This window comes from Saccopteryx bilineata, chromosome 9, assembly GCF_036850765.1.
Source record: "Saccopteryx bilineata isolate mSacBil1 chromosome 9, mSacBil1_pri_phased_curated, whole genome shotgun sequence".
NCBI lineage: Eukaryota > Metazoa > Chordata > Mammalia > Chiroptera > Emballonuridae > Saccopteryx > Saccopteryx bilineata.
Genome location: NC_089498.1, coordinates 23,468,303 through 23,481,815, shown reverse-complemented (window position 1 = coordinate 23,481,815; position 13,513 = coordinate 23,468,303). Strand labels below are relative to the sequence as shown.

The following is a 13,513-nucleotide window of genomic DNA, read 5'->3' as shown; positions in this document are numbered from 1 at the left end:
CAGAGCCTGTGACTATGTTACCTTCCGTGCAGGAAGGATGTTGCCAGTGTGATGAAGTCAAGGGCTTTGAGTTGGAGAGCTATCCTTGGATTATCTGAACGGGCCCTATATAGTCACAAGGGCCAGAGACAGAGAAGGTGACGCGATGATGATGCAGAGGGAGAGAAGATGTGACCACAGAGGCAAACGTCAGGGGGCTGTGAGGTAGGGACAGGGAGCCACGGAGGCAGGAGGCCTCTAGAAAGTGGAAAAGGGGAGGCAAGGGATCCTCTGCTAGCACTTCTGACGGAAGGCTGCCCTGCTGACACCTCAATTTTAGGACTTCTGACCTCTGGAACCATAAGATAATAAATCTGTATTGTCTTAAATCATCCCGTTTGTGGTAACTTGTTATGGCAGGGATAGGAAATACACCACCCGCTGACTTTACCCATTCTGAGCGTGTCACCACAGAGCTCAGGGTGACAGAGCTCAGGGGAGCATGTCCATACCCTGCAGACTCCAGGCCCGGAGGTGTGGCTCACACTCAGCAGGAAGGTACATGGCGCCCTGTTCACACTCCACTAGCTTAGCTCTGGGCTCAGAGACCTGCACGTGAGCCCTCTCACCAACATTTGCCAAGGGATACAGCAACAGGTAAGAAAACTAACTCCTCCTTCATAGGACTGTTGTGGGGATCGAATAAACGATGGTGTCAAGCCCAGTGCCTGGTATTCTTAACTGTCCGATACAAACAAGAGTTTAACATAATATTGTTATTGTATGCTGTCACAGGGCTTCTTTCTTTCAAAATGCGAACGATTTAGGGGAGAGAAGCCAGTATACAAGTGCGAAAAACTTCAATCCAGAGATAACTGAGAACATGAAAAGAGATCCCTTCTTTCAATTTGATGATGATGGGGACATGAGTTTTCTGGAAAACTAGACACCTGGAGGCTGAACTGGTGATGGAAATACCGCCTGGTCACTCTTCCTAATTATTTTTCTCTGAACGAGAATCTAAGGAAGCAGTCTTCGAGTTGTGGTTAAGAACTAAGAGAGTTCAGTGTTTATAACTATTCCCTTCACTGGAAAAGCATTAGGACTTGCATAGATTGTTCTGGAAGAGAGAGGTGAGGACAGGCGAGGACAGGCAGCGATGTGGCTGGAGCTGAGGCCAGAGCAGGACCCTGCCTTCCTGGGACAGTGTCACCCCTCTCCTGGGGGCCGAAACTCGCTAGGTCTGCTTCTGACTAAATTAGGAACTTATTACATGAATATTACTCTGAGTGCGTGTCTATTTTTTTTCCTGAATTATTATTTTTTTTGTTTTTTTATTTTTATTTTTTATTTTATTTATTCATTTTTTAGAGAGGAGAGAGAGAAAGAGAGAGAGAGAGATAGAGAGAGAAGGGGGGGAGGAGCTGGAAGCATCAACTCCCATATGTGCCTTGACCAGGCAAGCCCAGGGTTTCAAACCGGCGACCTCAGCATTTCCAGGTCGACGCTTTATCCACTGCGCCACCACAGGTCAGGCCAGTGCGTGTCTATTTTTAAGTGAGTGAAAATTTATTCCAGGCCACCGGTGTAATGACAGAAAAAAAAAAAAGCAAAGGCCTCAGTTACACAGACCTTACTAACTTGCCATGTGATCTTACACAAGACTTTTGATATCTCTGAGTCCCATTTTCCTCATCTGTAAAGTGGGGATAAGGCGCCATTTAAAGACATATAAGTATACAGAAGGTCCGCCACACGGTAGGCTACAATGTAGCTGCTTTTTCATTAAGTTTAGCAGCACCTCTGGTGTCACAGGAAATGCATCGTTAGCCTAAACAAAACCAACAAGCCAATCGGTCCCCTGAGGCAAGATGGGACCGGGGTGTGTTTCCCGCAGGTCAGCAGCAATCCCAGAGAGGGGACCGTGAACACTGTGGCACTGGGAAACCGGGAAACTGGGAAAGGGGGCAGAGTGCTGTCAGAGAAGCTGAGCTCCCCCTTCAGTTGTCATCTCCCCTCAGGTCCTTTCTGTCTCCGCCCCTTCCCTGCACAGCAGGACAAGCGAGGACTCCAGCTACCCTATGGGGCAGAGGTGGGGCACCGGTGAGATGGCAGCGTAATAGTTTCACTGAAGTCCAACAGTCTATCATGGCAGGGAAGCATTTTAAAAAGGCGAAGCTAAGTTCAAAGGAAAGGCTGGTTAGGGCGTGAAGGCCAGTCCAGGAGGGCGCGGGCCTTGCCTTCTTGCTCCTTTTTGGCTTTCTCCCGGGCCTTCATGGCCGTGTAGTCCTGGGCCATGTTGAGAACGTAGATGTGCTCCCGGTTGCCAATGGCCTTCAGCAGGGAGAGGAGAGCCAGAGCCCCATTTCGAGCGAAGAGCGTCTCGAGGCTGTCAAATACCACTCCTTGCCAGCAGTCACTCAGCTGAAACCAGAGAGAGCAAAGACGGTTACCATGGCCACAGGGCCGCCTGTTCTCTCTAAGGTGGCTTGTTCTTTCATTGGTGCGTTTACCGGTGCTGCAGCTGGTTCTGCAAACCTACTGAGCCCAGGTGAAAATACCATTAAACTACCTGCTAGATTCAAGGTGCTGTTAGAAAATAAAGAAGAAAAATTAAAGTATTTGCTCAGTCATGGAGGATCTTTATCGTACATATTTGTAGAGAAAAGTATTTATTCTTTCTCAATAGAAGTAAAGAAAACAAGCTAAACGTTAAAGTCGGGGCCTGGGAGGACCCAGGGGATCCAGGGAGGGAAGGTGCAAAGGAAAGATGTCCTCATGCCCAGGGTAGCAGGCAGCAGGGACAGAGAGGAGTAGGACGAGCCATTTGCATCTTTCTTAGTGGTGTTACTGCCTTGGAGTGTAATGACTCTGATCATACTAAGTACGGCAGATCAGTCTCTGCTGCGCCACCGTGTCACTCAAAGGACAGCGCACAGACTGGCCCCACTCGCCAGGAACCGGTTACACCAGTGTTGATGAGACAAGAATCTTGTGTCAGAATGTAAATCAATTACATCACTGAATAGACTACTCAGGTTGGGTCTGCCATTATTTTTTCCTTTGCAGCAAGACTTGGTTGATGAAGGAAGCATTGCAGACCACAAAGACCAGTGCTTTGAGCAGCACAGCTCTACCAGCTCCCCGTGGGCTTTTCCAGTGACCTCAGCCTTTATTCTGGGTCCACGAAACACCTGCACACTTATTGGACCACCTCGCTCCAATCAGTTGAGAGTGTGGCACCTTTTGCCACAGCAGTCCAAACTTTACATAAATCATTTCTGAGGATGACATTCCTCCTCTTCTGGGAACCTCAAGACTGATTTTATTAAATTTAAATGCGCCATTAATATTGTGGCTCAGTTTGCAAAACCAAAGCAAATACTCAGCTGTGGGACCCGCCTGGCAATTGCGTTCTCTGCAAACCGCCGGCAGCAAACAGGCTCAGGGGCACCATCCCCACTCCCGCTGCTCTGTTTTTTTTTAAACTGTATAACACTTATAAATATTAAAAAAAAAAAAAGAAAGGTATTGTGTTTCTGACTTTAAAAGCAATATGTCATTGTAAAATAATTCAGAAATGAAGACTAAAAATCTATAATCATCCAAAGATAACCACAGGTAACATACGCTTGGGAGTTTTTACTCTTTTTTAATTTGTCAGTTACAGTTGACATTTAATATTATTTCATACTAGTCTCAGATGTACAGCATAACGGTTAGACATTTACATAATTTACGAAGTGATCCCCCCAAAAGTCTAGCACCCACCTGGCCCCACACGTAGTTATTACAGCATTACTGACTATATTCCCTGTGCTGTACTTTACATCCCCGTGACTACTTTGTAACTGTACTAACTTGTACTTCTCAGTCCCTTCCTCTTTGTCACCCAGTCCCCCCTCCTACCTGGCAACTGTTAGTCTATTCTCTGTATCTGAGTCTGTTTCTGTTTTGTTCGTTTATTTTATTCTTTAGATTCCACATAGAAGTGAAACCAGGTAGTACATAATCTGCTCTTCTCACTTAATAACATATTAAAAGCTTATTTTTATAGCAATGAACATGTTTCCATATTCTAACTCTAAATGGCTCCACCTTAGAGTTTTGAAAACACGGCTGTGCCATGGGCTTCTTTTTCTGTTTATTTTAAAATATATAACCTTCTGATCGCTGGTCATTGAAGAGGAGTGGCTTCAGGCAGAGCACTGAACCAGGGCTGGGGACCAATGGGGACTGTCAAAGGGACAAGTGAATGACTGGTGAGGGTGAATGTGAGGGTGAGGAAACCCATCTCCCTTTCCAAGCCCCGGGGTTCGAAGCTGCGGTGGGTGGGCAATGGCCTGGAGCCCCAGCACCTACGGGGACGTGTGTGAGGGCTGTGGGTCCGTGCCCGAGCGTGGACACACCTGGATGCGCTCAGACAGGATCTGAAGGAGCAGCTCCTCCGGAAGCACACAGCTCAGGAGCCCAGTCTCGCCTCCGATGCTGGTGCTGACACTGATCCGGCGCTGGGTGGGCCCCGAGGGGAGAGGACTGGAGGAAATCTGTTGAGTGGGAGAAGGATCAGGAGTTAGAATGCGGCTTGGTGTCTCAACAACTTCTACACATACAGGCCATGTGACCTTGGGAAAACCATATAATCTCTCTGTGCCTCATTTCCTCATCTGTAAAATGGGGACTGCAGTGTAAAATGGAATATTCCTATCGTCCTCAAAGAATTGCTATAAGCTTCAGGCAGGAACACTTTGGAAGGTGCTTTGTGTATATTAAACAGCAGCCATTTGTTCATTCATTCAATAAATATCCACTGAGCACCTGGGGTCCCCGCTAGTACCAGGGACACGATAACACACAGTCTGGCAATGTTGCTGCCTGTGTGGTCCTTATTATTCAAGTGGGGGGACAGAAAGGGGGCAGATAAACATGTAAATCAAGACTATAATTGCAGATAGTAACCTGTGCCAGGGAGCAAATGATCCGGTAAGGGAATACAGAGCAGTGGTGGGGTTGGAATGGCTCTTCAGAAGGGTGGTCACATGACCTGGGTAATGTGAAAGAACAAGACAGATCCTGAGAGAAGAGTCACTCCGAGAGGGAAGAGCAAGCCCCCTCAACATGAGTGCACTTGTGGGTACTTGGGGAGCACGTGGGAGCCCAGTGCGATGGGAACTGAATTAGCAATGGGACAGACAGTCAGGCTCAAAGTCAAAGACATGGCCAGGCAGAATGTGCAGGGCGGGTCAGCCATGGTAAGGAATTTGCATTTTATTCCAAGTATTACGGAAAGCTGTTGGCATGTTCTTGGCAGACAAATGATCGGACTTGTATGTTTTGGAGCACATTCTACCTGCTGCCTGAGGTGACAAGGGTGGAAGCCGGGAGACTAGTGAGGGAGCTGTCTCCGTGGCCAAGGCGGGATGATGTCAGCAGGGTCGAGAAGGCTCACGGCGGAGGGGTGAGAAGTGGCTGACCCAGGAGACATTCTGGAAGTAGAGCCAGCAGGATTTGAGATGGGATGGGAAAGAATGAGAGGCATCACGGATGGCTTTCCTTGAGTTTGGACCTGAGCAAGTTGTTTATTTGAAAACTGGTCAAGTTATTTATTTGAAAAGGAAATACTGGGGAAAGAACCAAAAAAAATTTTTGGAGGGGAGCAAGAACCATTTTTTGAACATATAAATTTTGAGATTTGATAAACATGAGATTTGATAGAGATATTGAATGTAATTTGGGTATACGAACCTAAGCTTGGGGAGAAGGTAGGGCTGGAGGTAGAAATTTGAAGGTCATAGCATAACAAAAATACTTAAGTATTTTAACATTTAATTTTAATATTTAGGAAAACATTTAAGTATATGAAGAAAATATTTAAATATTTAACTAAGGAACTGGATGAGATCACCTATAAAGAGATGGTAGATACCAGAAAGAAAAGAGTCAATGACTTAGTCCCAGCCTACTCCAGAAGATATTTGAAGATGGAGGGCCTGGCGGAGTGGAGGGGTCCTCGGTGAGGCAGAGGGAAAGGGGAGGAGTGTGGTTCTGAAAGCCAGGCGAAGAAAGCCTTGCTCGGAGGAGGGGTATCAGCTGCCAAGAGGTTACGTAAGATGAGGGCAGAAAACTGGCCATTGGATTCGGCAAGAAGAATGCCAATGACCTTGAGAGAGTGGCCAGTGAGGACAAAGTGGTGAGGACAAAGGCCTCACTGGAATAGTGGGAGAGAGGAAGGTGAGGGCGAGGAGGCAGTCATGCAGCAATTCTTTGGAGAGAAGTTGAAGGATGAGGGAATAGCTGGGGGTCACAGGAAAATATTTTTAAAGACGGGAGGTAATAAAGCATGCCTAGATGTTGAGGGGAAGAACCCAACAGATAGGGGGTAAAGTAAACGGTAGAGAGGGGACAATTGCAGGAACTGAGCTATTGGGTAAGCAAGAAGGGATGGGTCCAGTTTCAGGGCCCTGGATAAGAGCAGGAGCAGTTACTCGGCTGCAGGGAAGGCACAGTGGGCTAGGATGCAGGCTGTCTGGTAGACTGGATGATGGGATGTCGGGAGCCGATCAACAACTGCTGGCTGACAAGGTCACAGCAGAAGAAGACCCACAACTGCTGGCTGACAAGGTCACAGCAGAAGATCAAAAACTGCTGATTGACAAAGTCACAGCAGAGAAGACCAATGGCTGCGGGGTGACAAAGTCACCGCAAAGGAAAGACACAACGATACTTCCCCCTTTGACTTTTTGAATTAATCTGGCCTTATATCCCCCCTTTTCTGGGTGTGTGCTGTTATTTGTGGCACAGGGATAATAGTACCGTGCTTTCCCTGTAGATTCGTAGTAATTTCTTTGGAAATGAGACAGAGGGTGTGAGTTCCACAGAAAAGCCTGTAAGCCCCTTGTACTGGGCTCATAGACATAAGAGGCTGGCTATGATATCCCTCGTAAAGGGTTAAGTTTGTAGGAGAATTCCTTCTTAATCATGATAAAAAGAATAGATTGTGACTTGTGAATGGTTAGGAGGCAGTGGCTGTGCACAGAGCACCCTTCGGCCTTCACTTAACATTTTTTCTCCCTAGCCTTTTCATGTGATAAGTAGAGAAACATTCCTTTCTTCCTGCTTATTTGATCTGCAAATAGTGGTATATTCTGAGAAGAATAGAGTCAGAACTTAACTAGTGTTTAAATATAATAAATAAGTAATATTTGATTAGACAATAGTATCTTAGGTAAGGTATAGTAGGATGGCCCATTGTGTGGCCTAGGATGAGAGCGTAGTCAGCAAGAAAAGAATGTTTTACTAAGAGAATTGTCTTTTGACTAAAGGCAATTGCTAGGCTTTCTCAATGAGATGTTCTCATGAGATTTAAAAATGTAGGGAAATCCATGGAATGTCTTGTGTTGCTGCTGGGCTATCTTGCAAGTGCACTCTGCATATCTTTGAATGAAAGCTATTCTTGATGTTATGTTAATTTCTTTAGAGGCAAGCCTTTTAGAACTAATACTCTAGAAGCTTTTACTGATGTTGTTATCGCTATTCAAGTTATTTTGTATTTTGAATATTTTGCTACCTGATTTGTGACTCATAGATGTAAATTAACTGTTATCCGGAAACATGCAAACATAGTGAAACAAAAATAATAATTAACACCATGTGATTGTAACTCGGTGTGCGTGTATAAAAAGGGAGCTATACTAGCATTGAGCAGAGATGCCTGGCAGTAAATGCTAACCAGAGAATAAAGAGAAAGAAAAGAATTTGGCTCTCTCACTCCATTTTCGCTGACGCTGTCTCCTCCTGTGGGACCCCTGGATCCCCCCCGGGGCTGGACCCCGGCAATGGGAGGATAAGGTGTTACCTTCTGGTTGTTGCTAAGATCTGCTGTCTTCTGATCATTAGCTAAGAATGAGGAAGAGGTGGAGAGTGAGGATAGCAATATAATAGTTATCTTGAAGAGATGGAGTACAAATTTGCTAGGACAGACCAAAGGGTCTGCTTGAGTTTTGTAATCTTCAATTTGAATTAAGACCATGCAGGGAAGATGAGGATTTTCTCCAGCCATGTTCAGCTGTCCTGCCTGGTGGAGAATTGGGTTTACCCAGGCTAAAGTTTTGTTTCAAGAGTACGATGAAGGGAAAGGGGCAGGGAGTGCCAACAGTGACAGAGCACAGAATCCATACTGGATAAGAAAGGAAGAGAAGGGGGTGGAAGGTAGTGGACACGTGGATTGAATGTTTTGATAAGTAAGTTAGAAGACGGTTGTTGGAAAGTAGAATGTGTGAGATAGAAATCTTGGAGTTTATGGATAATAATGAACAAAGTCTAGAATCTGATCACAGTAGTGAATCGCTGAGTATGCCGTACAATTGAGTACTGAGAGCGTTGGATTCCACATCATTCAAAAGATCAGGATTTCTAACTGGTGCTTTCTTGGAACAAGGTGACTTTTGAATAAGTAATAGGTCATGCCTTCATTATCTATTACACATTGCTTCCCATTTGCAACGAATGACTACAGTTCCAGTCACTGGACAGTTCATACTTTAGGAGAACTTGACCGAACGTCCCTCTCTAGGTAAAACCCTGACAGTGTGACTTGTCCAAACCACTGCAGGCCTGTCACACTGAAGCAGGGCCGCAGTCACTCTGAGTTCTGATTCTATTGTGATCTTTTACAAGTTTTAAGTTCCCTATTTAGTGAAAGGATATTGAAGCCAGAATTGGACATTTCTTTGATATATTCTAAAAAGCCTTTCTTTGATGTTCAGATGGATTTAATCAAAATAAGAAAATGGTTCCCCTTGACACCCTATTTAATTTAAATTTAGGGGTTTTAGTTCATCCACAAACATCTGTGTAAGGAGCAGCATATTAGATCTTGGAAAAGTTAATGGTTTCATCCTTAGCATTCCTTTAGTATTTGGTTGAGCTGTATGAAATTCCTATTCTGAAGTTCCCAAATGGTTGAATATTGGCAATTTCATAGGGTTCAGCCTAATTCTTTTTGCATACCTATTTGTTACCAATCTCATTTTTTTGCAAGTATTGAAGGTGCGGTTATTTCCTTCATCAGCCTCTTAGTGCATCTCAAGTGCAGGGATTTTGCTTTATTTATCTTCACTCTGCCAGCACCCAACCCAGTGCCTAAACCATTCAAGGCACTTGCTGAACACCTGCTGATGAACCTCCTTCCAGGAGGAGTGGTGCGGGGACAGTGCCCCGGAATGAAGTTGTGCTGACCCAGCCGTAGGATGCTGAGGACGGGGAGGAAGAGGCTCCCAGCCCTCCTCCCGGGCAGCCCTGGGCGGTACCTGTGGTGTATCTGACGAGTGCTGGAGATGCTGCTTCTGAGACATGGAGCCGTGGCTCTCTGCCTTGCTCTTGGAGAGCAGCACGCTCCCACGCATAGTCTTTGCGAGTTTCATGTCTGGGGTCAGCAGAGTGGAGTCTGAGGTTAACTTCCCCAGGGTCTCAGTGCTCATTCGCATCTGTCCTATGGCAATATGGCTCGAAGCAGTCTCCTGGGCTACACAGAGAGAGTGCGCTTATATTAAAAATTGCCTTGGGATCATAAGGAAATAACAGTGGGGATGGCACGCTGAAACCCAGGGTGACCCTCTTGGCTGAGCGGGGCTGGGAGAAGAGGCTCCGCCCACTGAGGACGGGATGAGGATGGCTCCATGAGAGCCTGGCCTGGAGTCCACACTTTTCCCTGCTCAGGCCCCCAGTGAATCTGCCTCCCGTTCTCTTCCAGTACAAGGGCAATCATTTCTGAAGCTGCTGGTCTATTACAGCCCTATCTTGGGAACCTAACACCTGACCATTTGGGGTCCTAGAGACTGGTGATGCTGATGAGTAGCTTGGGTAGGGCGTTCATTCTCTGCTTCTGTAGCCCGAGTGGCCCAAATGAACAAATAGGCTAAGTAATAACAGTATGCCTGTTGGTAAATGACTCCAACATTCATTTCTTTGTTTCAGCTCTGCCCTTCCTTCTAATCAGATCATGGCCCCTAAGCACCCCCGCCCACCGAGAAGCTCCCTTCTCAGAATCAGTGGCTGATGTAATTACTTCAAAGGGTTTCCATGAGAGTTGTTCAGAAAAACTCTCCCTAGAGTGCCTTTGGCCTTTATGACAAACTCCTGCCCCTCTCAGCCTCCCAACCACAATAGCAAGTCCCCTCTCATTGTGTCCTCTGGGGCTCTAACTCTGCAAGGATGGGCCACCTGCCCTGAAGGTTGAGCAGGGATTCAGCAGATGCCGCTGGTGTCCTGAGAGGTGAGAGTTGGGCCCCACGGCCGGCAGCTCCCAGGATTCTCCAGCTTTTGGACAGTCTTGTTACTTATTTCTCCTTGTTGACCATGTCAGCACAGAAGTCCCTAGAAGTCCCTTCAGAGTTCTCACTACACTTCCTCTGCTTTATCTTTCCATGGACTCCCTCCTCCCTCCCCTGGTGCCTGATTATGGGCACAAGGACTTCATACCGGGATGGGCAGGCTCAGATTTATCACTTCCTCCACGGCTAACTGCAAATGTGTGTTTGGGGTTAAGCCCCCATTCAGAGGGTTTACTTTCTTCAAAGTCGCCAGTGACCTCTGAACTGTGAACTCCAGTGGCCCTCTTCTCAAGGTTCATTCTATTTGAATTTTCAGCAATCTACGATTTCATTCCTTTAGTGTTTCGGTACGTTTTTTTTATACGTCCACTCTGCGTCTACTCTGTGCTGGGCACTAGTCTAGGGATACATTAGTGAAGAGAAGGAACACTAATCTCGGCCCTCAGAAGCTTACATTCCAGTGGGGGGAGAGAGGTAATAAAATAAATAGTGTGCTAGTTGGTGATAAGGGCGTCGAGGCAACACTGGACTCCACCGCGGCTCTGCAGAGACCCGGAGGACTGCCGCGCCCTCCCCTTCCTGCAGCGCTTTCTGCCCTGACTGCCCTGGGCCTGCTCTCCTGCCGGCCGGCCCCTCTAGCCCCTGCTCGGCCTCCAGTCTCTCCCCCGGTCCCTCCTCCACAGCCTCCTCTTAGAACGGCAGTGCTCCCTGGGGTCCCAGCCTGTCCTGTCTGTCCCACTCCTCCTCTTCTGGAACTTTCTGGGCTGACTTCCTGTACTCCAGCAGCCGCTCCTGTCACTTGGTTGAGGAAGACTTCCCCAGTTATGTCTGTAGACAGACATCACATTCTCAGACAGGGAGCTCAGGTTCACGATTTGTCCCGGGATATCCACACCCCTCCAAAGACCTCAGTGAATTGTACTTTATTTGACAGAAAAGGAAACAAAAGTCTAAGAGAACCAGGATTAGGATTCAGCTCAGGGTTCCCACTGAAGGGCAGTGAATATGCCACCCAAAAACATTACTCCAGGACTTCCGGGACATGCCACCTCGAAATCTGCTGCTTTGCTATATCGATTATTGAGAGCTGTGGGCGCTTCAAAACCAGCAAATGCACAGGCTTTCTCTGCACTTCCCGTATCTGTCTAAAGTCAGGCATGCAAAAGGAACTCGACTGCCACAAATCCTCTTTCTGAGAGTCTCATCGACCAGGGAAGGCTGGCTCTGATCACCAGAGAGGAGCCTGGACGTCAACAGCCCACCCAGACAAACCATCACACCCACCTTCGTTTTCCCAAGGGCTCATTCATCGTTCCTAAAAATCATCTGCTCTCCTTTAAGAGGACTATGTCCCTCTTCTCTTTTCCCTATTAAGCTGGTATTTAATACTGAATTCTAAGGCCACCTTTGATTTTTTTTCTGATTATCTGATTATCATATATATACAAAGTATATATGTAGATAAACTTTGCTTTCTCTTATTAATCTGGTATATTTATCACAGGGGTCTTAACCAAGAATTCAGAAGGGTAGAGGGAAAATTATTTTTTCCACTTTCCTAAGCATCCCATGCAGAGATATTGAGGGGAAGGGGCATGCCTGAAAGCCCCGGCCAGCTTGATCAGCTAGCAGGCGCGGTGCACTGTTAGGAATAGTGTACTCTTAGGAATAGTGCACGCTATCCTGCTGTCCTGAGTGTTTCTATGAAGATAATTCAGCTCTCAGCAGGCACTCTACTCCATTACATTTTCCCACTGAGCAGCCTTTCTCCGGACCGGATGGAGGCAGGATTCCCAAACGCTGACAGGGAGGCCACACCAGGCCTCACTTCCATGGGGTTCAGAAACTCAATTCCCCTCCAGCAACCCTCCCCCCCCCTCTTGGTAGACGGCATCACTCTCTTCCTGGTTTCTGATTCTAGCAACACCGGTGTGAGAATCTTGAATGCCTCCCAGTCCTTCAGTTCCCCGTGACGCCAGTGGCCGTTGGGTCAGCTCGCCCAGGCCTACTCATCTTTAGTTTAACAAGACATCACAAGAGCTACTTTCTGACCATTTCTCCCACGGGGTGAAAATCACCCAAGTCTTTTCCTCCAAAATAAAATCCAAATTCCTAACCTTGGCGTCAAGGTCAACTACAGTTGGCTTCAAGCTGCCTTCTCACCTTTAATTTCCTGTCAGCTTCCCTGAGCTCTCTGTCTGAAACGGCCTCGTCTTCATCTTTACCTATCAGTATTATTGTTCCACTCCTTCAAAGCCCGTTTCCGTGAAAACTCCCCCAAAGCAGGCTTGTTGGCACCTGATCACCCCAACGTGCTCTTTCACAAAGCCAGTACTTCTGTTCCATTATCTTCCTCTGCTCTGAATGAGCACACATGCCTGCTCTTCTCCACATGTCACCCCCAAAGGTGTGGGCCACATGCTGTTCACTGTCCTGGGTCCTAAAGTGCCACATTGAGTGCCAGTCCTGGGCAGCCAGGAGAGCCACAGATACGTGGTGAAGAGAAGTTCTCTCTAGGCTACTAGGTTAGCAGCGTGGTCCAAATCAGCCTTCAACTGCGCTGTGAGGAAAAGCTCAGGGGGACCCAGAGAAGATGGTGTTACCGGGGGCGGGAGGGGGGGTGCTGGCCACCTGACCACAAGAAGTTGGGGAAATGGCTCTTACCAGACTCCTCGCCCTCCCGCATGGACTGCTCAATGGCAGCTCTGATGCAGAGCTCGCGGGCCCGGAGCCCTGGGGCGTTGCTGCCCTCCGAGATGGCGTCCAGCACAATGGAGTCGATGTTCAAGCAGGCTGCATTGTAGTACTTGGCCACGCTGGCCGCCGTGGCTGACCTTCCTGTAGAAAAGGTCAGGGGGCTGGATTTCATGGCTCAGTGTCCCAGAGAGAAGCTTGAGGAGTAGAGGCCCCTGAAAAGCGATCTCTCTAAGTGTGCTCTGCCTCTAAGTATCTCACGTGGTCAGAGGGGGGCAGCAGAAAGGGGAAGGAAGACCCGAGGCAGGAGTCCAGAATGGGGGCTCTGCTCCCAGTCCCACCACCGACAGGCCATGTGCTGTGGTCACCACGTCCCCTCTGGGTTTTCCCCTCAGCTTAAAACAGGATTCTACCTTCAAAAACCTTGTAGCTTCAAAAATTCTTAAACCAAGAATTTTTTGGTTTAAAGAATAACTTGTGTTGATGGTTTTTTTTTTTCTCATTTCGAC

The 13,513-nt window shown here is 47.3% G+C and overlaps 1 protein-coding gene across 2 annotated transcripts in view; it reads right to left on the bottom strand.

Annotated features, from left to right (window-relative positions):
- HYDIN (HYDIN axonemal central pair apparatus protein) overlaps window positions 1-13,513 on the bottom strand; it is a 365,754-nt gene that overhangs the window by 79,322 nt on the left and 272,919 nt on the right. For both annotated transcript variants that reach the window (XM_066243172.1, XM_066243173.1), the window contains exons 39-42: window positions 12,975-13,148; window positions 9,288-9,502; window positions 4,389-4,526; window positions 2,220-2,403 (exon numbers count right to left, since the gene is read on the bottom strand). In XM_066243172.1, coding sequence (XP_066099269.1) covers window positions 2,220-2,403; window positions 4,389-4,526; window positions 9,288-9,502; window positions 12,975-13,148 — 711 coding nt within the window. The remainder of the gene's footprint in view (window positions 1-2,219; window positions 2,404-4,388; window positions 4,527-9,287; window positions 9,503-12,974; window positions 13,149-13,513) is intronic.